The sequence below is a fragment of the Cannabis sativa genome, chromosome 1 (genome assembly GCF_029168945.1).
Source record: "Cannabis sativa cultivar Pink pepper isolate KNU-18-1 chromosome 1, ASM2916894v1, whole genome shotgun sequence".
In the NCBI taxonomy this organism is placed as follows: Eukaryota; Viridiplantae; Streptophyta; class Magnoliopsida; order Rosales; family Cannabaceae; genus Cannabis; species Cannabis sativa.
In genome coordinates this window covers 40,258,671-40,286,358 of record NC_083601.1, presented here as the reverse complement: position 1 = coordinate 40,286,358, position 27,688 = coordinate 40,258,671, and the positions used below count along the sequence as shown (strand labels likewise).

Here is a 27,688-nt window from a genome sequence, read left to right as displayed (position 1 = left end):
CAGCAATTCCGAGATGCCTAAACTACCCCTACACCAACACCCCAACGTTCATAAAAGCAAGGGCAATTTCGTCCTTTTCTCTTTGTGCGGATCCAAAGAGAATATTCTCTCTTGTTATCCGAATATGCCTCCTCTTTTCAAGGTCAGATTTAATTCAAAACCTATTGCATTTATTTTCATATAAATGCTATCTTTTCTTTTTCCTAGAAAACCCTAGCACACATTTTCTCTCTTCAATCAAGTGCAGCCGCCCAACACACTCCTCTTCTCTCCTTCTTCTCTTTTCTTTGAACAGCAAGCAAAACCCTAGCAAGCTTCTTCTTCTCTTGCTGCAAAACGCAGCAGCTCATCAATGGCAGTAAACACTGCTGCGTTTTTCTTTCTTCTTCCTCTTTTCCTTGCTGCAGCAACCCTAGCCGAATCTCTTTCTTTGCTACAACAAAAAATCCCAGCCGAAACCCTTGTTGTTCTTTTCCTCCTACTCTCTTCAAAAACCTGCAGAAAAGAAGAACAACACAACCAGAAAAATACCAACTAAAACCCGAAAAACAGCAACGAAAAACAAGAGTAAAAAACACCACCACAATTGATTTCGGAGTTCCCTCTAAATCAGAGGTACGTCTCCGTCAAGCGACCCTCAAAGTTGCTTGAATCTCTATTATGAATGTCAATGGCTGATTACAAGTTATGGAGATTCCATGCTACAAAAGCCAGCAGGTAATCTCTCTTTTCCTTCACTTTATTTCTCTTGATTTTCCTTACAATATCTCACACTAACTCTCTATTTTTCTTTTCTTGTTTCTGAGGTTGATTGCAAATGAAACACAAGGCTACTGCCTTTATTTTTCTGCTGGGCCGAAAGAGTTCACTTTCTCAAAGTGGAAGGTTACCACTTATTTATAGTGTTATTGATGTTGTTGCTGGCTGTGTTGTTTGAACTGAGAAATAACTGTATTCTGTTGAGATATTTTGCCTTGAATAGCTGAGAGTTTGTTAGAGTCTTGATATATATTGTTTGCTTCCTTTTATTGTTAAGAAACAAAAGACCTAAGCCTAGGAAAACAGAACCGACAACTCTATGAGTTATAATGGTCTGTTGAGGCTTTATAAAGAGGTCTAATTTATTTTACTTGTAACTTTATTTATGGGACAATAGTATGGGAATTTATCCAACATATAATATATGGTCTAAACTGTAAGTCTGACTTTGATACCATATTATTAAAAAGAGAATTGTTAAAAAGTAACATTGGTGCCTAGCACTCTCCTCGGTATCATATTGCTATTGGTATAATTAAGTATCGAGTTCTATATAACTTAAGAAAATAACTTTTAAGGAATATCACTAACCAATCATACAGAACCATTTATAGAAGATGTTGAGCACTACTGGTACTCAATAGCAATGCTCAATTAAAAATAAGAGTTTCTCTTATTGAATGTGTATTTGAGATATACTTGAATGAATTAATACAAACGAATTAATAGACCTCTTATATATTAGAAAGTCTTAACTGAATACCAAACTAAACATCATGTTGTAACAAGTAAAGTGGTAGTAACTAAAAAGAATTAAGGTTAATTTGAATTTTTGTCCCATGAACTTTGACATGTATCAAATTATGTCCCCTGAACTTTTCAGACCGTTAAAAATTCTTTCTAAACTATTAAGATTATTTGATTTAAGAACTCCTATCAAATTAATTTTATTAATACGATAATTGTACATGTAGTTAGCCCAAATGGCTATAAAATAGGAAAATCATGATTTAAAATATGAAAAACAGGAACAGGTGCGTGAATTGTGATGCTCAACTTGACGTGATGGACCTCAGATAAATGACATTAGCTTGCAACACATAAACCAAAAGTAAATTAATTAAATTAAAAACAATACAAATAAAATTATAATATTGACAATTTTAAAAGCCACATTATTTATGAAAATTAGATGCAATATAAAACTCTAGATGTAAATTTCTTTGATTTTAATTGCTTTGGTACATAAGGTTTCATTTTAAAATTAAGTGGCAAAGATAGGAGTAGCTCATGCATCTTATATATAATGTTATCTTTTCACACATTAACAATATGAGAGTCTTTAACATCTCCCTCAAGATAATGACTATTTTTTTCTCACCAATGCTCGTCACAAGTGGTATAAATAAACCACTTGTGGTATAAATAAACCTAATAATAATATAGGTACTAAAAATATAATAATTTAGCTTTTTTTTTTTTTTGCTAATTAATAATTTAGATATTTTGATGTTGGAAAAAAAAACTTACTTAACCACTACAAACATATAATATTGGGTGTGTTTGGTAATACTTTTTTAATTAATTTTTTTGTTCTTTTAATTAGAAAAGTGTAAGTATATTCCAAAAATGTGTTCTATAAAATTATTTTTACTTTTTTCAATTTTTTAATTTAGAATCAAAATTTAAAAAAATTCACTTTCAATTTTTTTTTTAAACAATTTTTTTTTCTTAATCAATTAGACTCTGATACTAACTTGGACCTTGGGACTCGAACCCCGAACCTAAACCCCAACCCAGGCCCAGACCTAAAGGTGAACCCCATCCCCGGACCTGGACCCTAGACCCTGGACCTTGGACCCAAACCCAACCTAAACCCAAAGACTTGAACCCTAGGCCCAAACCTCAGACCCAGACCTTGACCCAGATCTGGACCCGAACTCGGTCCTTGACCTCAATCCCAAACCCAGACCCGACCCCAGACCTGGCCCCAAACTCGACCCCGACCCCTAACCTAGACCCGAACTCGACTTAAATAAAATCAACAAATGAAAATGAGAATAAAATTTACAAAACACACTTTGTCTTCTGTTTTTAAAATTGAAAAATAAAATTAGTTATAGAATATTTTTTTATTTTCAAAAATAAAAATTTTACTTTCATTTTTGTGATTCAAAATTTAAAAAAAAAAAAAAAAAAAAACATAATTGTTACCAAACGCCAAAATAATAAATTAAGTACTTTCTTTATTAAAAATTTAATTTAAACACTTTATTGCAAATATCTTTAAAATAATAATAATTTTATTTGCTTTGTCATAGAGAAGGATGTTCTTAAAATTTGGGATTATATGGTAAGGTGTATGGGTTTTATCACAAAATTAATTAGCAATAATAAGATTAATTCATGCATCTTATATATGGTGTTATAATATGAGACTCTTTACACGTATCAATAATATGAGACTCTTTGCTCGTCTTTTTGAACCTGTTCCCCCAAAGTGTTTAATAAAATGCATGACGTTTCATCTCAAAACCAATTTATGAATGAGAGAAGTACCCAATGCATCTTATTATATATGATATTTAATGTACACACACCTCTCTAACAAAGGCATATCTAAAATGTAGTTGTGAACTTGACTCAATCTTTATTCTACTAAGAAGTTGGTAGTTCGAACCATTACTCTTGACATTAAAATCTAAAACTACTTTCGACATCAAGCTGGTAACTGAAGGAGTTAGTCTCTCCCCTATCTATCTTGTGGGGTATGCCTTTGCTGCATTTTTATTCTTAAGCTATTTAAACCACAAAATTTGCACCCAAAACCATCGACCACACTTTAATGGGCATTGATAATAATCAGTTTAATGGTCAAGATTTTCCCTCTTAATCAACTTAGCATAAATATTTATGACTTTGGGTGAAAGATTTTCTTGACATTGTTAGGTAAGTGCCATTGATTCATTGAAATGAAATATATCTATAGCCTAATAGGGGATACATTTTAAATCTTTAATAGCCATAAACCACCCAACTACAAATTTAACACCAGAACAAACAACAATGAGACATTTTATTTTTTAATTAACCACTCTTTTAAAAAAATTCAATGTCAGATTCTTCTTCAGTTCATGTTCATCTCCCATGGAGTTCCATGGAGAGAGAAACAACCAATGGAATTTCATGGACGATGAGAGAAAAAGCATCAACTTGCCTAGGAGACTCTCTTTTGGTAACCACCACCATCATCATCACCACCACCACCATCAAAACTCGCCTGATCGCGGGGGTGTTCACTATGCCCCGTCAAGACCCTCTGCTGCTACAACCACGTCTGTTCCGACACAGCATCTGCCTCAGAGGCCGCCAATGAGTCCAGAGCGGACATCTGAGACTCCATGGACGCTCTCTCCAGTTCGAACCTCTCCAACTCAGCCACTTCTTTACCATTGCATAGCGTCTCTTCATCGCCACGAAGGTAACATTTTCTCCATTGCACTCTGTAAAGATTTCATTTTTACTGGCTCCGAGAGTAGTCGTATTCATGCATGGAAACAACCAGATTGCACTGAAATGGGATATATAAAGGCCAATTCTGGTCATGTTCGTGCCATTTTAGCCTATGGAAAATTGCTCTTCACAACTCATGGTGACTTCAAGATTCGTGTTTGGGATGTTTCTGATAGAGAGAGTTTTAGGCCTAAAAAGATCACGACTTTACCTCAGAGGAGTCCATTAATGCTATTCTCCAAAAAGAATGTATTGCAGCACAAGGAGTACATATCTTGCATAGCTTATAATCATGATGACAAGCTTTTATATACAGGGTCTTGGGACAAAACGGTCAAAGCTTGGAAGATCAATGAAAAGCGTTGTGTTGACTCGTTTGTGGCTCATGAAGGTCATATAAACGCAATAGTTATAAACCATGAAGATGGGTGTGTTTTCACTTGCTCATCTGATGGTTCAGTGAAAATCTGGAGAAGGGTTTTTGGAGAAAGTTCTCATATTTTGACGATGACCCTTAAGTTCCAACTTTCTCCTGTTAACGCTTTGGCTTTGAGCTTGTCACCAGGGACTTGTCTTTTGTACTCTGGTTCCTCAGATGGGATCATAAATTTTTGGGAAAAAGAGAAGACCTCAGGGAGATATAACCATGGAGGTTTTATGCAAGGTCATCATTTTGCTGTTCTCTGTCTGGTTGCCATAGGAGAGTTGGTGTTTAGTGGCTCTGAGGATGCCACTATTCGGGTTTGGAGAAGAGAAGGGAATTGCTTCCATTCTTGTCTTGCAGTCATTGAAGGTCATCATGGACCAGTGAGATGTTTGGCAGTTTCTCTAGAAACAGAGAATGGAGTAAAGGGATTATTGGTTTATAGTGCAAGTTTGGACCAGACTTTTAAGGTGTGGAGAGTTAAAGTTTTCCCTTCTGAAAAGGCAAGCTTAGAAGATCCAACTATTGATCCGCAAAGAGAAATTGCTGACGATATAAGTCCGGTTTTGAGTCCAGTATTGTCACCATCTTGGGTAGAGAAAAAGCTTCAGGGCAACCACTTTTAGCGTGAGGCAGAGGAAGGGAAAGCTTCAAGAACAAGTACCATTTGTTCATATATGTTGTTTCAGATCCAGCTAAAACTCACTCCTTTTTCTTTTTCGTAAAGAATTTCATAAATTTTATACAATTACCTAACCAAACAAACCATGTTCAATAACAACAACAATACAGTGATGAGTCTGACATAGTTTTAATTATCTAGTAGTCGTTGCTTATCAATTATATATATACCACTGTCTGAGAACAGACTCATTACATGTGTCCCACTTGGAAACCAACTTCAAATGTTAGAAACTTAATTCTACATTCACTTATATATATATATATATAGTCTCAACGAGTGTAGAGAGAAAGAAAATAAACAATTCTGCCAATTCTTGAAAGTTGTAATTTTGCTGGGATCCCCAGCACATACGCTGTGGTAATAAACACCTTGTTTTTCCTGTCAATTTTGTTTTTTTTTTTTTCCTTCCAGCTCAATTCAATATTTCATATCTAAATTAGTTATTTTAGCGAAATCCCACTTAGGGATATTGATAAATGCTTATAGAGTGAGTACTAGCTAGTAGCTCTGCTATGCAAGTAATATCCCATAATGTAACGAAATGTCCCAGAATAGGAATAGCCATGGTGAATTATGTCAATAAATACTCGGTATGGTTAATAGCATTGCAGCAAATTGGTGCCAACAAACATAAACATTAAGCTTTTACACAAAGAGAACTTGTATTAGCTTTGTTGGGCTCAGGTTTCGGAAATTTACAATTTAAAGAAAGGCAAAGAAGCAAAACTAAACTATGTTAGGAAAAAGAAAGATAATTTTCAAGCTCAGCGGCAAAATAATAAAAAAGCAGATCACCAAACCCACAAGAAAAGTGATAGCTTTTCACTTAGAACTTAAATATTACATATATTCAAACTCACTCTCACTACAACCTTTGTTTCTCACTCTTTAAACTCACTCTCACAGTCTCTTCAAAAAGCACACTCATACACATACAAATTATACATGTTTATAGGGTTATAAAACTTTGACAATCAAGTAAAGAGAAAAGTAAACACATTTTCTAAAAGAAGGATTGGAAAATTACTCTACTTGCAAGTTTCAGGAAATGACACAGAAGCACAGCAGTAAAAATATTCGTCTGCAAACTGACCTTTCTGAGACAGGTGAGCTTCCCTTATAGCATACTCCCCCCATTCCTCTGATCCAAACTGCTCAAAAATGGACTGTGCATCAAAATAATCGGGGTTTTCCCTGCTTTGGCCATCCAGCCCATAAGAATAATAAATTCTTACATTAACAAAAAAAGAAAAAAAAAAACAAACAAAACTGTGCATTCACTATAATTGTAAACATAATTAAGAAAAGAAAAAAGAGAAATATTAGAGAGTCAAAAGGTAATGGTACCATCTTCTAAAAGTTGTATTCATCAAAGTAACATGCAGCTGTAATTTAAAAGACAATAAACAGTTAATTCAACAAGTACATATCTTATATAATTAAGGCTGTGTAACAAATATCTGTTTTTTGGTATTCCATATTAGAATTAAGCTTCAAGAACCACACACACTGAATTGTGGCAAAACAATTTGACTGTAACACAGATTGGAATTATACACCACCCAAATTCATAGCTTTGGTTATGAAGAGTACCAATAGATACTAGTTCCAAATAAAGATTATGCTGTTAACATGTTCAATAAACCCATTCATGGAAGTGGTTGACAGAGTTAACATTATATCATATTTCGATCGAACATCATACCTTCAAATTCAATCTGTCCTTAGCATCTTTGTCAACAAGTCCAGCTTCAGCAAATGCGTCGATAATGACATCTAAAAAGCAGAAAGCTAAGAAAACAACCAAGGTATCGAACTATTACTTCAAAAATATAAAATGAAATGTAATGAATTTCTCAAGAATTTAGGATACGGCAAGCACTAAGAAGTCTTTCCTCACTGCCACTATCTACCACAGGTGGTGCATACACAACTCGCGCTCTATTCAAAGGAGTATCCCCCATACATTTCTGTACAAGTAGAAAAATATGAAGGATAATTTCTTGTTATCAAATGTTGAAGTCACTAGCACACAACTTAGAAATTAGAAGGTTTGGTAATCTTACCAGGCCCCGAAGTCTAATGGAGACAGGCCTGTTCTTCAAGGTTTCCATCAATTTAGAAGAGACATCCTGAAAAAAAGAAGTTAATAATTTGTGAGAGACTACCAGGCAACAGCTTATATCAAATTCTCACTCAACTTTACCTGCAAAACTTTCTCAGCTTTAGCAACGTCGTCGTCGTTCGATAGTTCTAACATGAGAACAGTAAAGTGAAGAGATCTTGGTTTAGTAAATAGGGATGGGTCGATTCTCATGCCTGTCAAGTTTTTCCATTCCAAAATTGATTTCCGGAATTTATTCAGCTTGTTAACGAATTCAGGATGATGTATTCCCAATGGAAGTGAAATGAAGTGAGTGAAGTCTTTCTTTTTAGGATTTGGGCTTCTGATTGCCTGTAGTTTACAAGAAAGTATTAGTGTTGTGATCATAATAATAATAATAGTAGGTGAATAGGTTCAAGATCAAGATACGTTTAGATTTTACTTATTTGTTTTGATGAAAACGTTATAATAGGCATTAAACAGCTCAAATCATTATCATGATAAAAAAACGATATTCAAAATCTTACCCCAACTGAAGAGGATGGCTCTCCACTCGAACTCATTCTGCAATTTGATGTTTCTTCAGTTCTAACTTTTCCTCAAGACAACGCTGTATAACACTTAATTACTTTATCAACAAGCAATCAAATTAGTCAATGTCGAATCTTCTAAAGCTTAGTGGGACTTTGGCCCAACTTATCTTGTGACACAAAAGGAACATTATATATATATATTTTGGTAACCCTTATAGGTTTGAGAAACAAATTGAAAGATAAAAATAAAAAGATTCTCTCCAAGCTTATTGTCTAACTTAACCTGAGGTCATGCTAAATTAATTGATAGCCCTTAATATCCGACTTACATAAAAAAAAAATGCCTTTAAAATAGATGATAAAATTTTAATATTATTAAAGAAATTTTTGAGATATGTTTTGGTCCCTAACATATATAAAAGAAAAAAAAAATAAACATCAAATCAAGTAAATATAGTAAAAAATTTAAAAAGGAAAATTGTAATAAAATTCATCTTTTTAAAATTATTGTGAGTGAAATAAAACACATCAATACTAATTAAATATATAAAATTAATTATATACAAACCTAGCACACGAGATCAAGACAGGAAGTGGTACTCTGTCTTCGTTTTGTTAAGAACTTTATTTTTTATTTTTAAAAACAATTTTTTAATAATATATTCTTTTTAACAATTTTACTAACCACAAATTTTTAAAATGACAAAAAACTGTTTTCTATTTTTATTTTTAAAAACACAATTTTAAAAATTAAAAACTAAAAAACACAGCAAAATATTTCTTTCATATACTTTGGATATCTGCAAATCTCTCTTAAGATATTGATAATATGCATAATGCTAATGGTCTTTCAATAAGAATAGAATGCAGCTTGTACATTAATTTATTTTTTTTTTTTTTGAAAGCAGCTTGTACATTAATTTATTTTTTTTTTTTTTGAAAGCAGCTTGTACATTAATTAGTTTCACATAATGTCATCATATATCCCCTAGAATACAAATAGCCATCACAGTCGCATAATTTGGTTGATAAAGACTTGGTTAAAAGCATCATTGGTGTCAACATACATAAAACTGTTTATTAAGGTTTTACAAAAGATAAATTAGCTTTGTAGGGGCTCACATTTCGGGAATTTACAATGTAAAGAAAGGGAAAGCTAGAATAGAAGATATAGTAGAAGATTGTCTTGGTACTAGTTTATGATAAGAACAGTACAGAAAAAAGTACAATGAAATTAGTCTACTTGCATTTTTTCAGGAAATGGTATGGAAGCACAACAGTGATAATATCCATTGTTATCAAAGACGAATCTCTGAGACAGGTGAGCTTCACGTATAACATACTCCCCCCATTCCTCCGATCCAAACTGCTTAAAAATGGACCGCGCATCAAAATAATCGAACTCTCTCTTGCTTGACCATCTCACCCTTAAGAATAATAAATTTTAACATTATAAAACATTCTGTTCATTCAACATATCTTGTAAGCATTAACAACAGAAGAAGAGTCAAAAGTTTAATTGTGTACCTTTTTCTATGACTTGTATTCATCACAGTAGCATGCAGCTGAAATTTGAAAAGATAATAAACACTTAATGCAACAATACATACCTCAAGATAAAGAGAAAGTGTAACAAAATGAAGGCTGTACTAATCCATATGTGCAGAGTGTGAGTTGTGACTGTAACACAGTGGAAATATGCACTAATCAAATTCATTAGCAGGGCAGTGGCTGAAGGAGTTAATATAAAATCATATTTGGATTGAACATCATACCTTCAATTTGTTCTTCGCATCTTTCTCAAGAACAAGTCCAGCATCGACAAATGCATCGATAATGACCTCTAAGAAAGAAGACAGTTAAGAAAACTACAAAGGTATCAACTATTACTTTAAAAATATAAAAGATACTGAAACCAGGACACTATTTTCATTTATTTTTTAACTGCTATAAGTTCGAGTACAGCAATCATAAAATGAAATGTAATAAATTAAATTCTCTTATGTTAAGGATACGGCAAACACGTAGAAGTCTGTCCTCACTGCCAATTTCTTCCACAGGTGCATAGACAACTCGTGCTTTAGCCAAAGAACCCCTCATACAGTCCTGTAGAAATACGAAGGATTATTTCTTCTTATAACAATTTTTTAAAGTTATTGACATTTTAAGCCAAATGGCTTATGTTCCATCTTTCAATGTTAAGTCATTAGTAGAGAACTTAAGAAGGAATGGTTACCAGACCCCGAAGTCTAATGGAGACCGGCCGATTCTCCAAGGTTTCCATCACTTTAGAAGAGACACTCTGGAAGGAAAAGAAAAGAATAGCTTATCAGTTAGTACTGACTTCCAGGCACCAGCTATTATCAAACTCAAATTTACCTGCAAAACTTTCGCAGCTGCAGCTACTCGTTCCTTGTTCCACAGTTTTAACATGAGAACAGTTAAATGAAAAGTTTTTGGTTTGATGAATATGGATTTGTCAATCCTCATGTCTGTCAAGTTCATACAGTCATTGAGCTTTAGATATATTAATAAAAAATTGCGAGACAGAAGATTCCTAAATAATTAACTGAATTATAAATAACGACCATGAACTCTACTCAGTTTCAATGATAAATAGATATTCACATACACATGTAGAACTAAGAATCAGCTGAAGAAGTAAACACATTATAGAAAAGAGATATATAGTAAATTTTCTAAATGCAAACCACTAATAAATGAAACCATAAAGTGACTTTTGCCAAGTCAAAATGCATAGTTGAGTAGGTAAATTATATATGCTAAATCTTTTAGCATCGGTAGCATAACAGAGTATGACAAGTTTTGTACCAGATAAAGTAGAAGAAACCTTAGGTGCATAACTGACAACAGGTACGTTGGTTATATTCACTTGAACATGTTCTTTGTCAGTATCAACTTTTAGTTCAACAGCAACATCGGGTCCTTTATCTAACTTCTGGTTATCATCTACATTTGAACCACTTGCTGCATTCTTTTCTAGGCAAGGATCATCGCATTCTAAAATAGAGTTCTGGAACATAATAAGCTTGTCAACTAAATCAGGATGTATAGCCAGTGGAAGTGAAATGAAGTGAGAGTAATTAAGGCTTGGGCTTTTGACTGCCTGTAATTAACAAGAAAGAATTGGAAAGGGTAAAAAATATTAGTTCTGCTCCTAATAGTAGGTGATTAGGGTCATGATCAATAGACGATAAATTTAATTATTTTTATTTTATTTTTGAAGAAAAAAGCCACTAAACACAATAATTATGAAATTACTAAATTTTTGAATGAAGATGCATTTTATAAACTGTTTCAACCACAAATAACTACAAAACGAAATTTCCTTAAAAATCAAAATATGTGAACGAATAATAAATGGGTGACTGACCTGATCGATGATAGTTTGGATTCTAGCTGAAGCTTGAGTCACACTTTCAATTGAAAAACCTTCAATGACTACAACAGACAGCAAGGTTAACACCATTGTAAAAGAGAAACCAAACATAATGCAGCTGAAGATGTCACGCTTACAGTTTTTCATCAAATCCAGAGAGAAATGAACTTAATTGTGAACCTTAAAACTTACTAAGAGAATCTTCTTTCTTTGACGATGGAATGATAATGCTTACTCCCATCTCCTCTTCAATCTGTTTCCGAGTAGATCCTCTGAAAGAAAAATATTATGATTTACATGGAAATATAAGCACACATATTTTAGTCTGAGTTTTGTTAAAGCCATAGTGTTGTACCCTTTTCCTTCAATGAATCTAAATAATGAAGCCCCAACCTGAAAATGGAAGACAGACATTTAAGGAGGTAGCACTAAACAAGTAGAATATCAAGACAGTGATGGTATAGCTGATATGAAGTGGTAATAGAAACATCTGATGTACCTAAGAGAAGCATGTCTGGAAAAAGGGTGGAGATGGGGAAAAATGAAAAATACTAAACAAAAAGGTGGTAAGAGAATTAGGATGTAATCAGCTCAAACCATGCTAAAAAGATATCCAGAATCTTACCTCAACCGAAATGGAATGCTTTTCGGTGGAAATGACTGATTTTCCTTTTGAAACTCTACCATCCCCAATATCATCCATTCCACTTGAACTCAGGATTGAGTCTGTTATTTCAGCCACTGCTTCAGTTACCTCTGCCGCATTTCGAGTATTTGAATCAGAAATAGAAGATGATGAGTTACTCATAATGACTTCATCTTCTGACTTAATCTTGCCATCTTCTGATGAGCATTCAGCAAAGACATATTAAAGGTTACTATCTAGCAAAAACAACAACTACAATGTCCCTTGTTACATTAAGAAAGGCAAATCACTATGCATAGGCATAGCATACCAAATTGTAGAAATAAGCACAAGATCCTGCAACTCTAACAATAATTTTACATGAATAAGACCAATACCAAGTTGGAAGCTTTGAAAGAAATTCATGAACTGAACATAAAATTTGACAAGATGTAACTTCGGAAATATATACTTAATTGGATCGCAGTGATGAACACATCTTCATTTCTAGCTTAACGTTATCCAAAAATGTTAAAACATTACTAATGTTTGACCCCACAAATTTACACTAGAAAAAAAAAAAAATCAGAAAACGTCAGATAAGCATTTGTCAAAGTAAAACTAAACCTTGATACGAAGTGGCTTGAGTATTTACTGGTCTCCAAGCAAGATTAATATGCTTGAGCTTTTTACTCCTTTCTCCTTGATGGTGCTTATCCTTTCTGTCGGTCATTTTAAATTTATAGTTCAAAATATCACAAGTTCCATACCCCTGTCGCAGGATTTGATGTCACAAATGTCAAAACTAACAGGCAACTTTGAATTCGATCAGAAGTTCAGTTTCATTGACAATGTAATTCTTGACAATCTGTATAGAAGAAAAAGGATAAAAATTATCCTTTTAGTAATAAATGTTCTTAATTTCAAAATTTTTTTGCTACGAAACAGAAAAGTGCAATAAGCTTCAGTAAATTACAAAGTTCCTCTTTTCTAAAATCTTATTTCTCTGTTTACTACAAAATTATTAAACAAAAACTCAAAGTACCTCCACTAAATTCTTGCTATAAAACAAATAAATAAATAAATAATCCAACCTGAACATGAACTACTGGCTTCAATGCACTACAAGAATTCGTTAATTTCAGAACACGGTCCGCTCTGCAACAATATCAAAATCCACATATATTTATTAAAAAAATATGTAATTTGACCTGAAAAAATATGTTAACACGATAAAGCATAGTAGGTATCTTCAGATAAGTCAAGGGTGATAGTATGTAAGTGTTTGTAACTGCTTGATTCTAATTTGACCAACAATAAAAAAATTAAGCGGGTTTTGCGAATATAAATTACAGAACGAAGGAAAGAGAAGAAACAGTTCAAAGTTGAGGGAGTGATAAGTTAAGAAAAGAAAGAAAGAAAAATGGTGAGTAATTGAAGTAAATTTCAGGGGAGGGGCATACCTGAAGAGGGATCTGCAGACTATCATTGCTCTGCGATTCTCGTTCTTTCTTTTTCGTCGTCGTCGTCGGTCCAAATCGGCGAAGACGAACACGAAACGCACAGTGTAGTCTCTTACACGTGTAATGTTACTAATGTGTCATGTTTTTTTATTTATTTATATTTTTTATATTAAAGAAAAAGAATAAATATTTTATATATAAAAAAATGGCTAATTAGAATTTTTGCCCCTGAACTTTAACATATACTAAATCATGCCTCCTGAACTTTTAACATCGTTAAAAATGCCCCTTGAACTATTGAGATTATTAGATTTAATGACTTCTTTCCAATTTTAGTAAAAAAGTCTAACATGGATGAAAGTTCAGAGAGCATAATTTTGTACATGTCAAAGTTCGAGGTGCATGATTTGGTAGATATTAAAGTTTGGGAGCATGATTTAGTACATAAACAATCTTTAAAATAGTAAAATTGAAAAAAAATTGACAAAAGTCCTTAAATCTAACAATTTCAATAGTTCAGGGGACATTTTTAACGATATTAAAAGTTCAGAGGGCATAATTTAGTACATGTTAAAGTTCAGAATAAAAATCCTAATTAAACTAAAAAAAAATATATGATTTATCCTTAGCTAATGCTGCTTTTAAATTATTGAAAATTTATGTGAAAAAAAATTATGCTAATAAATCGATACATAGTTTAGTTAGATTTGCTTTAAGGATGAATTTTAATATTGTTATTTGGCAAGCAAATATCCCTGTTCCTATTAAGGCTGTGTAATTATTTATTATTATTTTTTAATTTTTAAAAAAAATCAAATAATTTAGAGTATGAAAAACAAAGTTAAACAGTTACATGCATGTGAAAAAAATAATTGTGCAGTCAATAAAATATTTAACTTTTACTAAATTATCCAAAAAAAATTAAAAATTTTAAAAATAATTCTAATATATAAGATCATTACAAAAATAATCCTAAGCATATATATTTTAATTAAATATAATTGATTATTTATTACTTTTTATTTTTTAATTTATAATTTAATACTACTTTTTTTTATTATTATTCTAATGTTACACTCTCTTTTCTCTCAAACCAATCAATAACACGTGTTAGTGTTACAATCATTATTTTATTTTTGTATATTTTATATAGAGTAATTTGCGGCTAAACCCTCCCAACTATCATTTCACTTGCACTTAACCATCCAATCTCAAATTTTGGTGGTAAAACTCTCCAAACTGCTAAACCGTTATCAAATTTAAGGTGTCATCTATTTATTTCAGTTAACTGCTGATATAGACTGCATATATGTACATCATGTACACGTGGCATATTTATATTGGTCGACCTAATATAATTATTTAAAAATTATAAAAACATCTTTTTAGAATTTATTTTAAAATTAAAAAAAATAATTTAAATTTATAAAATTATTAATAAATAAATAAATAATATTTTTTTATTTTTTATTTTTTTCTTAACTTTCTCTATCTCTTTCTTCAACAATCTCTCTCTCTCTCTCTCTCTCTCTCTCTCTCTCTCTCTCTCTCTCTCTCTCTCTCTCTCTCTCTCTCTCTCTCTCTCTCTCTTCCTCCTCTGTCTTCTTCTTCTACAGCAGAGAAAGAGATCCACCACCATTACCATTACCCAAAAAAACACCCTACATTGAAAAAGCTTGTGTGACAGTCAGTAGTCTCGTGATCCTTAAGGGGAAATACCGGGTAAGCTGTGCAATCCCACATCGCCTGGGGAAGGTCAAGTGGGATGATTCTGAGACTGTAGGTATGGGACTACACAGTTGACGAGAGCTTAAATGGATTGATTGGTACTACCTATATCAACAAGGTGCATCTTGTTTTTTGGTAGTCCATCTCGAAAGAACTCCACAGTTAAGCGTGCTTGACACAGGGCAATTTCAGGATGGGTGACCTTCTGGGAAGTCTTCCCAGGAAGCGTGTGAGTGAGGACAAAGCATGCTGGAAACACGCGTGTTGGTTTGTAGGGTCGATCATCGGGCCCATGATGCGGCCCAGAGTGGCGTACTCGGGTATAAGAGCCATTCATTCCGTGGGTGTAAGGACCCAATGGAGGCTTGAAGCGGGGACGTTACAAATGGTATCAGAGCTTTGACCCAGCCGGAAGTGTGGTCGACGAGGACGTCGGACCCCGTAAGGGGGGGTGATTGTGACAGTCAGTAGTCTCGTGATCCTTAAGGGGAAATACCGGGTAAGCTGTGCAATCCCACATCGCCTGGGGAAGGTCAAGTGGGATGATTCTGAGACTGTAGGTATGGGACTACACAGTTGACGAGAGCTTAAATGGATTGATTGGTACTACCTATATCAACAAGGTGCATCTTGTTTTTTGGTAGTCCATCTCGAAAGAACTCCACAGTTAAGCGTGCTTGACCTGGGGCAATTTCAGGATGGGTGACCTTCTGGGAAGTCTTCCCAGGAAGCGTGTGAGTGAGGACAAAGCATGCTGGAAACACGCGTGTTGGTTTGTAGGGTCAGTCATCAGTCCATGATGCAGCCAGAGTGGCGTACTCGGGTATAAGAGCCATTCATTCCGTGGGTGTAAGGACCCAATGGAGGCTTGAAGCGGGGACGTTACAGCTTGTGACTTTTTTATTTTTTTTTTCGAATACCCAGTAGTATGGGGCAAGATTTTAGTCGCATGTGGTGGTGAAAACTGAGAAAGAAAGAGAAAGAGAAAGAGAGAGAAGCCATGGATGGAGCCATGGATCCCATTGATTGAAGTTCTGACCCTACACGTTTATGCGCCTCTAGCTTACTCCTCTTTCTTCTTCTTTTACAACAACTTACTCTCTCCTTCTTCTTCATCTACAGCAGTCATTGTCAAAGAACAATGAAGGTTAGATTTGGATAATGAAGGTTGTTCTACTCATGAGGTTGAACATCTTGGGGCTTTCGGTTTTGGGAACCACCGGTATTACTGATGGGGTGGCTTCAATCGACAACGCATCGAAGATCAAGACTTGTCAAATTTGGGGAAAATCCCTAATTAGGTAAAAACAAATTATTGTATATGATTTCAGTTAAAAATTTAAGTATGGTGAAATATTTTGATTTTTATTTTGTTTTGGAGTTTGATTTTGAATTAAGATTCGATTATGTGATTCGTGGTGTGGTGGTAGTAATGATGAAAAAACAAGAGTTTGTGATCATTGTTTGGGTTTAGTTTTGTGGTTAGAGGTGTAGCAGTGGTGGCGGTGAATGGTGGCAGGTATGGTGGTGGTGGTGGGTGGTGGTAGGTATGGTGGTGTGATATGGTGGTGGTGGGTAATGGTGATGAGGTAATAAAGAAGAGAGAGAGAAAAATAAATTAAGTTTATTTATTTTATTATTATTTTAGTTTGAGTAATTTGCGGCTAAACCCTCCCAACTATCGTTTCACTTGCACTTAACCATCCAACCTTAAATTTTGGTGGTAAAACCCTCCAAACTATCATTCTGTTTGTATTTTTAAGGTGTCCTCCAATAAATTCTGTTAATTTATCATTTTTCTCATGTGGCTAGTGACACATCGCTATTAGGATCCAACATGGCTGCCAACATAGATTATACATGTGTACAAATATACACGTGTCACATTTAGATTGGTCTAATTAATTTATATTATCTAAAATTAAAAAATAAATTAAAAAAACATTTTATTTTTTTTTATTAATTTTTATTAAAATGGCTCAATTATTAAATAAAACTAAAATAATAATAAAATAAATAAACTTAATTTATTTTTCTCTCTCTCTTCTTTATTACCTCATCACCATTACCCACCACCACCATATCAGACCACCATACCTACCACCACCATACCTGCCACCATTCACCGCCACCACTGCTACACCTCTAACCACAAAACTAAACCCAAACAATGATCACAAACTCTTGTTTTTTCATCATTACTACCACCACACCACGAATCACATAATCAAATCTTAATTCAAAATCAAACTTCAAAACAAAATAAAAATCAAAATATTTCACCATACTTAAATTTTTAACTGAAATCATATACAATAATTTTTTTTTACCTAATTAGGGATTTTCCCCAAATTTGACAAGACTTGATCTTCGATGCGTTGTCGATTGAAGCCACCCCATCAGTAATATCGGTGGTTCCCAAAACCGAAAGCCCCAAGATGTTCAACCTCATGAGTAGAACAACCTTCATTATCCAAATCTAACCTTCATTGTTCTTTGACAATGACTGCCGTAGACGAAGAAGAAGGAGAGAGTAAGTTGTTGTAAAAGAAGAAGAAAGAGGAGTAAGCTAGAGGCGCATAAACGTGTAGGGTCAGAATTTCAATCAATGGGATCCATGGCTTCTCTCTCTTTCTCTTTCTCTTTCTTTCTCAGTTTTCACCACCACATGCGACTGAAATCTTGCCCCATACTACTGGGTATTCGAAAAAAAAATAAGAAAGTCACAAGCTTTTTCAATGTAGGGTGTTGTTTTGGGTAATGGTAATGGTGGTGGATCTCTTTCTCTGCTGTAGAAGAAGAAGACAAAGGAGGAAGAGAGAGAGAGAGAGAGAGAGAGAGGGAGAGAGAGAGAGAGAGAGAGATTGTTGAAGAAAGAGATAGAGAAAGTTAAGAAAAAATAAAAAATAAAAAAATATTATTTATTTATTTATTAATAATTTTATAAATTTAAATTATTTTTTTAATTTTAAAATAAATTCTAAAAAGATGTTTTTATAATTTTTAAATAATTATATTAGGTGGACCAATATAAATATGCCACGTGTACATGATGTACATATAGGCAGTCCATATCAGCAGTTAACTGAAATAAATAGATGACACCTTAAATTTGATAACGGTTTAGCAGTTTGGAGGGTTTTACCACCAAAATTTGAGATTGGATGGTTAAGTGCAAGTGAAATGATAGTTGGGAGGGTTTAGCCGCAAATTACTCTTTTAGTTTTATTTAATAATTGAGCCATTTTAATAAAAATTAATAAAAATAAATAAATTTTTTTTTTAATTTATTTTTTAATTTTAGATAATATAAATTAATTAGACCAATCTAAATGTGACACGTGTATATTTGTACACATGTATAATCTATGTTGGCAGCCATGTTGGATCCTAATAGCGATGTGTCACTAGCCACATGAGAAAAATGATAAATTAACAGAATTTATTGGAGGACACCTTAAAAATACAAACAGAATGATAGTTTGGAGGGTTTTACCACCAAAATTTAAGGTTGGATGGTTAAGTGCAAGTGAAACGATAGTTGGGAGGATTTAGCCGCAAATTATTCTTTTATATATATCTATATAAATATATATTACATAAACTATTCCAAACTTGATAGACAAGTGATTATACGTACACAGTCTAAGTAGAAGGCAAGAATACATGATCTGAAATGATCCTTTCATTGCATGTATCAACCTATATAATATCTAGCTAAGAAAATCCTATATAACTTGAACAAGAAAGGAACCCTATATAGAGTATATATTTCATATTGAAGTATATAAAATTTGATTGGTGATCATTGCCTATACAATACATATATATATAGTTAGTTATAGCTATGGTGTGCTTGGGACTTTTCTGTGGCGGCCAACATTCTCATTCCTCCTTCAAAATCTACGTTCTATCAGTTTTGGTGATCATAAGCATTCTATTTGGTCTACGCCTTCTCTATTATACCCTTTATCATTGTCGAAAGAGAAGAAATTCTCAGACTACTGATCATAATAATCAAAATCTCAACAATGATTTAGAAATGCAGTCCTCCAATCATGACACCACCACCCTTCATGTCCCTAGATTTATCTAAAGACTTGATCACTATTCACTATAAACAAGTAAGTATATTATTATCTATTATTATCTCGTTGTAAATAATTAAAAGACCTCAAACGCTTGATCGATATATTAACCCATTAATTCAGTTCAGTAGCTCCACACATACATAATAATAAGTTTGAGCCCCATACATGGTTGTTAAATGTTATAACTAATTATCTATACAAATATTTCTACTAACTGGGGTTAGAAATTAGAAGCTAGCTAGAAGAGAAAATTAAGTAATACTATGTAACTGTTATTAGAGATCAAAATACTCACACCCACTTGGAGTGGAACAACGATTAATATTTCCCACGCACGTCACGCGCCACACTTTAACCACACCATCAAGGCTACCGGTGCAAATGGTACAACCATCCTGGTCACTCTCCTCCCCAAACCTCCCAACGAAGGCCGTCACACACCTAATGGGCCCTCTATGGCCCACTAAAACCGCCAAACACGTGTGCTGACCGCTATCGAGCTCCCTGGCCCAAACCCGGCTGGTGGAGTCAGCCGAGCCGCTGATCACATAATTAGACACGCTGGCCAAGCACATTACTGCGTGGGTGTGACCCTGGAGGGCTCCACCGTACTGTAGCTGACCCGAGTACCACCCCTTGAGCCAGAAGTGTATGTACCCATCGGTGCATCCCCCGTAGAGGATTCCACCATCCTGGGTCAACGTCAAGGCTTTGACCGGAGAGTACTTGGCTGGGAGGGTTACTGTAAGAGAGTGTGGCTGGTCTCCGGGGCAAAAGTTGCGGCGCCAGACTTTGACGGTTGCGTCGTCGGAGGCTGTGAAGAGAACTCCGTCATCGGCGACGATGATGGCGTTGATGGGCTCCGGGTGGGCTTGGATGGTCTCGATGCATTTGAGGTCTGAGATTCGCCATACTTTTACGGTTTTGTCCACTGATGCAGAGTATAGTATGTCGTCTGATACGTTAATGGCTAATGATGTTATAGGCCCCATGTGCTTCATCTGTTAATTTGGTTCATCATATAATGATTAATATCGTATATATGATCATAATTTATTAAAAATATTTATAATAAATGTATACATGCATATATAAATGGTTGATACAAATGTCATAATAATTAAATGATGTGTTGAATTTTATAGGTATAACGGATGTGCTGACTATATATATATTAATATGTATGACATGACATTAAATATGGATCAAAATGTTAGGCTTATACTCAATAAAGATCAACTATATAGTTTCGTGTGTCTATTATATAGAAGCGATCATAAATATGTATTACAACTGTCTTATGTAATAACTAATTAATGGCCATTCATAAAGACCACAACTAATATTTCTGATTCCATAACTATGCCTTTCCATGCAGTACTATATATATTTCCTAATTAATATAAAAAAAGAAATTATTTAAACCAACAACCACATATGAGGGAAAGCTAGATATATAGTCTTCTTATGTTCAACTCACTCCCTTAATTAATAATAAATATACCAAATGCAGACTTAATTAACAAGATTTGGTTGTTCAATATCAATAGCATTTTTAAATCTTATCAATTTATAGCCACTCAGCTTAAATATTGGAGTCAAATATTTTGTTAAAATTAATCTCATATAAGATGAGCATAAATGCAAATAATAAATTAATTTTCAGAAGAGTTGATTGATGTATTTATTACCATCTTATCCTTGCCGGAAATATAGCTCCGGACATAGTTTCCAGTCCTGGGAATAGTAGCTAGGCGAACATGCTTCAATCCTTCGTCCCAAGTTCTCTGCCAAACCCTAATCTTGGCATCACCATAAGCAGCGTAAACCCTATCATGCGACACCTCTAAGGCTACCACCATGAATGCCCTTGTCTTAAGCTGCCCGCACTCGGTAAACTCCGGAATCCTCCACACCCTTATCACGTTGGTATCGGAGCCCGTGTAAACCAGGCCGTTGGATGCGGCAATGGACAAGATCTGGCCGTCCTTTTTTAGGACAGAGGAGATGCAACGGTAGGCAGCGGCGTGTGGGTCCCCAACGGCCACACCCACGGCCAATCCAACAGTGGTCGTCTGGTGGTTCTGATTATTATTTTGTTTGGAAGAGTGAGGCCGCGGAGAGAGAGAGTGGAGAGGGGAGGAGACAGGGGAGGCATGGAGGCTTTGGGAGACGGAAGGTGAGCTCCGGCGCGGCGGCGTGTAAGGAAACTCGGAGAAGGAGGCTTCTTTGGAGGAAGTGCTTCTAAGGAACTTGTTGTTTTGGGTTGTCGTTGGTCTTAGTGTGAAAGACGACTGGTTTGAATTAGGAGAGTTGGAAGACTCTAACGATGCCATTTGCCACTACGTTGCTTTTCTTTATTACGTTTTCTTTTTCTTTTAGCTTTTTGGTCTTACTCGCCTCCATCCATTGGTCGTTATGAAAACTTATATATGCTTATTTGAGTATTGCTATTGGGTAGTGGTTAACGATACTCTTTAAAAATTATTATGTTAAATTATATAGGAGATCCGATATTTATTTAGACCAATAAAAATATATATTGACACTCCACTAGTCCTCTTTAATATTTGTGATGCTTATATTATTATTGGAGCATTGGCATCTTCCCAATGCTTTCTCTACCAAAAAACTCAATCTGTTAATTGGGCCGGTTAAAAATAAGTCTAACTTAACAAATTAAACCTAAATAAACCGCTCAACCTGACTAGTGGTTTTTTATTTTATTTTTCACATTTCACTTCTATTATATATAATATATTTATCTATCTTTGTATATATGTACCATTGTAGCTTGTAGTACTAATTGTATTTATTTATGGATTTATATAATTTGTTTTGACATATATAAATATATAGGTATAATAAACTATAAAACTTAAGCTTTCATTATTTTTGTTACAAGTATATATATTTCATTATTTATATATTTACTTATATGTATACATAATATGTATGAATAAAAATGATAAGTGATACAATTTATGAGTTTTTTTTTTATTTTTGATTTTATAACTGTTGACCGAGGTTTTCGGCAACTAATAAAATATGAATATAATAATAAGCTATAAGAAAGCGAGATGAAGACTTTTTACGTGGTTGGGGCGTTAATGAGCCTTAGTCCACGAGCCACTGATATTTATGGATGTCTTTAATACAGATCTTACACTTGGGAGAATGTTTCTCTCTTTCATACAAAGAATGTTCTTGGTGAGTTTTTTCTCTGTTTGCTCTTAAGCAGCCAAGATTCTCCGACCCCATTAAATGAGCTTTGAGGGGGTATTTATAGTGTTTTAGTGGGGCAATCCCTAGAATTGTACTTACACATGTGTCTGTAAGTATCCATAAAGTTGGGCATTTCCGATGAATATACCATGGGTGATGTATGGTCAAATCCCTAGGTGCTGTAGGGTTTTTATGGAGAATGTCCTTTTTGTCTTATGATTGACGTGACTCTTCGCAGAGTAGCCGTCGCTAGACTTAAATGATCATTACTGTAGCGCTGCTGTTTGGGGGATGTGCCGTCAGACTTTATTGCGTGTACAGTCCCAACACGCTTCCTCCCATGCAGCATTAAATGCGACTTGATGTCTCGGGAGAGACCTGACACATCCCGGAGTGCCTTTGAGCTATGTTCGCTTCCGGGAGTACCTTGTACTCCGGGTGCATCTTCCGGGACCCATTTGAATAACGCTTCATGGTGTCATACAAGGACTTAGCAGTTCTCTCTCAAGTAACTTGATCCACGTGTCCCTTCCTGACTGGTCCACGCATATTGGGCGATTTTAGGAGCAACATTTACCCCCCAAGCCTTGTTTACTTAGTAAAAATAAACCAAGGCTTGTCCAAGTATCTCCAGTTGACTCCTCGTTTCCCCAGCTCGAGTCTCGAGCGCGTGGGGGGCACATTAAATGATGTTATTTAATGTGACAATACGTTTGTTCGTAGGAATGTTTCCAGCCGCCTCCTCGGTCTTACGATACGACGTGGGGCGCGTGAAGGTGTGCCTAATAATGGCATTAAATGCAGTGATTCACTTTTGCAGAGGTCGATTCGTTTTACGCCCCATGATTGATGCGGCGCATTGATGGTGTCAGACGGATACTCAAACGTTTGCACCGCCTTAATGGCGGATTGATCTGGCCCGTTGATCTGTTGGGAATTCGAATCGCGTGCTTCCCCAACCGTACGATTGGTAGGTGAAGACGCCTGTTCCTCATGCATTTTTGCCTATAAAAGTCACCACCTTTCCTTCATTTTGGTTACTTTCCATTCCTTACCATTTTTGCTTGAATTTCTCAGAGAGAAAATTTCCTCAGAGTAGCACGAACCGTCTTAACACTTGAACATTTTCTGTAGTCTTCCAGTGTTCGATTTCGCCAGTGCTTCTCAACTCTCGCTCAACCATACCCAGTACCCCCAGTTCAACAATCAACTGTAAGTTTTTCGAATCTTTAGACTCTAGCATGCTTACATTTGTTTCGTTTGTTTTCTGGGTTCGTACTCAGAGATTTCTGGAGTGTGAGTGTTTGAGCTCTTTGAGTTCTGCTCTTACGTTTTACTGTATTAGTCGTAGTTGTACAGTTTTGTTTGAAGAAGGCCGTGTATCCTTCGTTTAGCATTTGCTTAGGGCATAGGAAGACTTTTTCTTTTCCTTTTTGCAAAACCACTTTTACTGTGATTTTACTGCACCCGACACTTGTTCAGGGATTCTCTTTCGAGTTTCCCAGGTGACACGTGTCCGGAGGGGGCCTCTTTCCAGCGGTTAGGGGACCCCCACTCCCTTTTTTTTTTCTGGTTTAGGGTTTGATATGGGGCCTAACTGCTGGGTTTTTTCTTTTCGTTTTTCTCAGAGCATAACATGTCTGCTTCTGGCTCAAAGTCCTCGAAGAAGAAGGGGAAGAGTATTGCCACCCTGGAGGAGGTTTCTCTGGGACCTGTTGCCCAGGAAGGGTACAAGTCTCGCGCCACTGGCTGGGAGGCGGCCGAGCTTCGGTCAACCCTGACCTGCCCCCACCAGCTGGAGAACATCATTAACGTGGCTGGAATCAAACCCTCTACCTCAGGGACTTTCCACCGGCCTCCTCGCGACTCGGAGACACCCAACCTCAACTATGATGGCTTCGGGGCTTGGAGTCAGACCCATCTGATGGCCGGCGCAATGCTCCCGCTCCAGGACTATTTTGTTGATTTTCTTGTTTTTGTCGGCCTTGCGCCATACCAACTTATTCCTCAAGCATACCGCCTGCTCTCAGGCTTATTTATTTTTTATGCCGCACGCGGCTGGGGGTCTCCCAGCCCGGCGGAGATTTTGTATTTTTACGAACTTGTATCTGTCCCCAAGAAAGGGGACAAACTTAAGGATGGTTTTTATGGGTTCCGGATCCACCCTGCTAACGAGGGGGTGGTTCCGTATAATAGGCAGACTCATGTGAAGGAGTACCGCCACCGATTTTTCTTCTCCTCCGGTTTTAGGGCCGTGGATCATCCGGAGCTGCTCACGGAGTGGGTGCGGATCCCACCTTACCAGCGGACGCTCACCACTCAGGCGTTCCTTCGAAGGGCCCAAGCCTTCGCCTCTTACGACCATGCCGATCTTGACGTCGGGGGCTTGGTCACCACGGAGAATTGCAGAAAGGCCAAACTTATCCTTTCTCACCAATCCGTGGATGACTCCAACCTTTCCAAGGTTATTTGCCCTAATGTGAGGGCGCCAGTCGCGGAGAAGGCCTTCCGGGATGAGCTTATTGCCACGGCAGAGAAGAAGTACCAAGATTATCTCTACCGGAAGGCCCAGGAGAAGGCGTATTCCAGTGCCCGAGTCGCCTGCGGGAGAGGGCTCCGTGTGGGGAGCCCGGTGGTGCGGAGGAGCCAAGCCATCGGCGGGAAGTCCGAGGCAAAATTTTTTGACAAGATTCTTCAAGAAGATATTGGAGGTCCTTCCGCCGGGGGACCTCTTCGTCTTGAAGGTTCTTCTGAGAACCAGACTTCCCGGCCTCAGCCTTCAGTCCCCGAACCAAACTCGGGCGCTCCTGGCGCTAGCACTTCTGGTGCTGGTGGTAAGTCTTCTTTGATAATCCAATATGTCCCTTCAGTTGATGAATATACCAATCGTAGGCCCATAGGGTTCGACGAGCGTCTCCGTAGGTTTAAGATGCCGTCGACCCGGTGGGGGGATCATTTGAAGGAGTTTTATTTTACAAACTTAGGAGATTACCTAGGTCGGTCCCGGATGGGCCCCGGCCCTCCGGAACCTATTCCCTTAGGTCCGTCGGCTTACATAGCGTCCAGCTGGTTTCGGCCCTCGGACAGTTATCTTGGAGACGATGCTGACAGCATTAAAGTTCGGGACTTTGCTAGGGCCGAACTAGGGAGTCCGGGTAGGAGTAGTTTATTTACTGCGCCTTTTTGTAAGTAGTTTCTCACGGACTTTTAACACTTGCTTGTTTTAATGGAACAGGTACCTCCATGGATGCCATCCTGGAACGGCTGGCTGGGGTCCATACTCCGGTGGCTCCTCCGGCCTTCACCCCCTCTCCCCCGGCCCCTTCCTTGAAGGTTTCTTCCGGCGCTCCTCCCGAAACCATCGACTTGGTGGATGACGAGGAGGTGCTTCCGGGAGAAGGCCAGGGGAAAGGGTGGGACTTCTCGGAGGAAGCCGCCGAGGGTGCTGGAGACCCTCAAGCTCTCCCAGTGGCAGCAGAGGAGGACGAGGAGGAGTCTGAAGTGGCTCTGATTCGCAAGCGCAAGGGCAAGATGATTGCCCAAGACGAGCCGAAGAGGCCTCGGAGGGCCGACACTCCTGCTCATGGCCTAGACGGCGGGGTGTCTCCAATGGAGGAAAACCCTGCTCCTCCTCGCATTGAGCTTACCCCGATTCCGGGGGATGAGGCGAGGCAGGAGCTTCGCATAGCCAAGCACAACTACGCTATGGACGAGTACTCCCGGGGATATGCCGATGTGGAGGCCCTTAGGAGGATTCTGCGGGCGGAGGTTGAGGCGAGCATTAACCATCCGGACTATCATGATCCGTGGAACCTCAACCTGGATCCTTTGGCAGACTGGTTCCGTCCCCTCTTAGGGCCCACTCTGGCTCCTTTTGCTGCGGAAATGACCGGGGAGTTCGCCTCTCAGCTTACACGCTGTGCGCCCAAGCGGTTTGCCACTTGCGCTTCCCTGAACTCTATCTTCCAAGTCCAGGACCTCAGCCATTCCCTCACAGTGGTAAGTACTTTGCAACTTCTTACGTTTCCTTTTTGGTGTTTGTATTTTGTTTTCTTCCTTTGAGGAATTTTTCCTTACATCCCATTATGGCTCAGCTTGCAGCTGAGGCTGGTCGCCTCTCCAAGAACATCATAAGCCATGGCTTCGCTCTGTCCGATTTTGGGGACATGAACGATGTCAAGAAGGTCCTTCAAGACCTTACTGCGGAGAGGCAGATCTACCAGGAGGCCGCTGAGCGCCAGGAGGCTGCGGCCAAGGCTAAGGAAGAGAGGGCCAAGGCCAGGGAGGAGGAGGCCATCCGGAGGGAGGCTCAGGCGGAGGACATGATCCAGGCCGAGGCCCAGCGGAGAGGCAGGATGGAGGCCCATCATCAGGAGGAGTTAAGGGCTCAAACCGAGGCTGCCGAGAAGGCTAGGCGGGACCTTCGGGAGGCCAGGGAGGCTTTGGACGAAATGGCCGCTAAGGTGAGGTCTCTAGAGGAGACTCACCAGTCGGATATTGAATCCAAGGCCGCTCTGGCTGCGGAGTTGAAGGAGCTTCGGGACTATAAAGATCAGTCTATTAGGAAGGCCAAGAGGGCCGAGCTCCTTTCTCCCGTCTCCTGTGCCCGGTGCCCGAAGCGCTTTGATGATGGTGTCTACATGGCTTGGGCCACCAACGATCAGAGTATCAAGCTTTCTTTCTATCCCAAACCCGAGGACATGATTGCCAAATTTCGGGAGAAGAAGAAGAGACTTGATGCTGAGCTTGAGGCACGGATCGGACCTCGTCTTCCGCCACGGGCTGACTGAGCTGCCCTATTATTGACCCAGATTGTACCCGTTCTTCTTATAACTCTTTTCTTTTTTTTTTTTCTTTGTACATACTTGCTGCTGCCTTAGAACAGTTTACTTACAGGCGGCAGCCTTTATTTAAAGGGGAGACAATTTAAGGCCTGTCCCCGGGCCATTTATATGTGTATGACCTAACCTTCGGGTTAGGATATTTTATTATATATATTTTTTTTTATATATATATGTGCGATCTTTTTTCCACACTTTGTATATTTCAACCTGTCCTTTGGCCCAGGATTTCATACTTACGCCTTTTATTTTTTGCGCATGTTTTTGACCTGCCCTTTGGGTCAGGATATTTTACTT

General features: G+C 37.3%; 4 protein-coding genes across 11 annotated transcripts; 1 reads left to right on the top strand and 3 right to left on the bottom strand.

Annotated features, from left to right (window-relative positions):
• The first annotated feature begins 3,613 nt into the window (after positions 1–3,613).
• Positions 3,614–5,766, top strand: LOC115707494 (protein JINGUBANG-like). The gene has a single exon (XM_061115315.1). The coding sequence runs from the start codon at positions 3,907–3,909 to the stop codon at positions 5,320–5,322; it is 1,416 nt and encodes a 471-aa protein (XP_060971298.1). The 5' UTR covers positions 3,614–3,906; the 3' UTR covers positions 5,323–5,766.
• Positions 5,767–6,157: 391 nt separating this feature from the next.
• On the bottom strand, positions 6,158–8,197 carry LOC115707495 (uncharacterized). 4 transcript variants are annotated; one of them, XM_030635485.2, is made up of 7 exons: positions 8,013–8,197; positions 7,588–7,836; positions 7,448–7,513; positions 7,255–7,351; positions 7,087–7,157; positions 6,729–6,766; positions 6,158–6,575 (listed from the first exon to the last, which is right to left on the bottom strand). In XM_030635485.2, the coding sequence occupies exons 1-7, from the start codon at positions 8,046–8,048 to the stop codon at positions 6,410–6,412; spliced, it is 723 nt and encodes a 240-aa protein (XP_030491345.2). In that variant the 5' UTR covers positions 8,049–8,197; the 3' UTR covers positions 6,158–6,409. The 4 variants fall into 4 exon arrangements, with proteins under 4 accessions (XP_030491345.2, XP_030491344.2, XP_060971300.1 ...); XM_030635484.2 differs by having other exon boundaries at positions 6,158–6,578; positions 8,013–8,190; XM_061115317.1 differs by having other exon boundaries at positions 6,158–6,594; positions 6,730–6,766; positions 8,013–8,190.
• An 841-nt stretch (positions 8,198–9,038) lies between these two features.
• LOC115707492 (uncharacterized) lies at positions 9,039–13,659 on the bottom strand. 5 transcript variants are annotated; one of them, XM_030635478.2, is made up of 14 exons: positions 13,507–13,659; positions 13,138–13,201; positions 12,671–12,815; positions 12,044–12,261; positions 11,774–11,811; positions 11,611–11,690; positions 11,413–11,480; positions 10,851–11,145; positions 10,398–10,510; positions 10,255–10,320; positions 10,034–10,124; positions 9,794–9,861; positions 9,546–9,583; positions 9,039–9,445 (listed from the first exon to the last, which is right to left on the bottom strand). In XM_030635478.2, the coding sequence occupies exons 1-14, from the start codon at positions 13,530–13,532 to the stop codon at positions 9,253–9,255; spliced, it is 1,503 nt and encodes a 500-aa protein (XP_030491338.2). In that variant the 5' UTR covers positions 13,533–13,659; the 3' UTR covers positions 9,039–9,252. The 5 variants fall into 5 exon arrangements, with proteins under 5 accessions (XP_030491338.2, XP_060971286.1, XP_060971290.1 ...); XM_061115303.1 differs by having other exon boundaries at positions 12,044–12,274; positions 12,672–12,815; positions 13,507–13,647; XM_061115307.1 differs by having other exon boundaries at positions 12,044–12,274; positions 12,672–12,911; positions 13,138–13,254; positions 13,507–13,616.
• A 5,757-nt stretch (positions 13,660–19,416) lies between these two features.
• On the bottom strand, positions 19,417–21,733 carry LOC115705114 (protein JINGUBANG-like). Its single transcript, XM_030632353.2, has 2 exons — positions 21,017–21,733; positions 19,417–20,326 (listed from the first exon to the last, which is right to left on the bottom strand). The coding sequence occupies exons 1-2, from the start codon at positions 21,659–21,661 to the stop codon at positions 19,601–19,603; spliced, it is 1,371 nt and encodes a 456-aa protein (XP_030488213.2). The 5' UTR covers positions 21,662–21,733; the 3' UTR covers positions 19,417–19,600.
• Between the last annotated feature and the right edge of the window lie 5,955 nt (positions 21,734–27,688).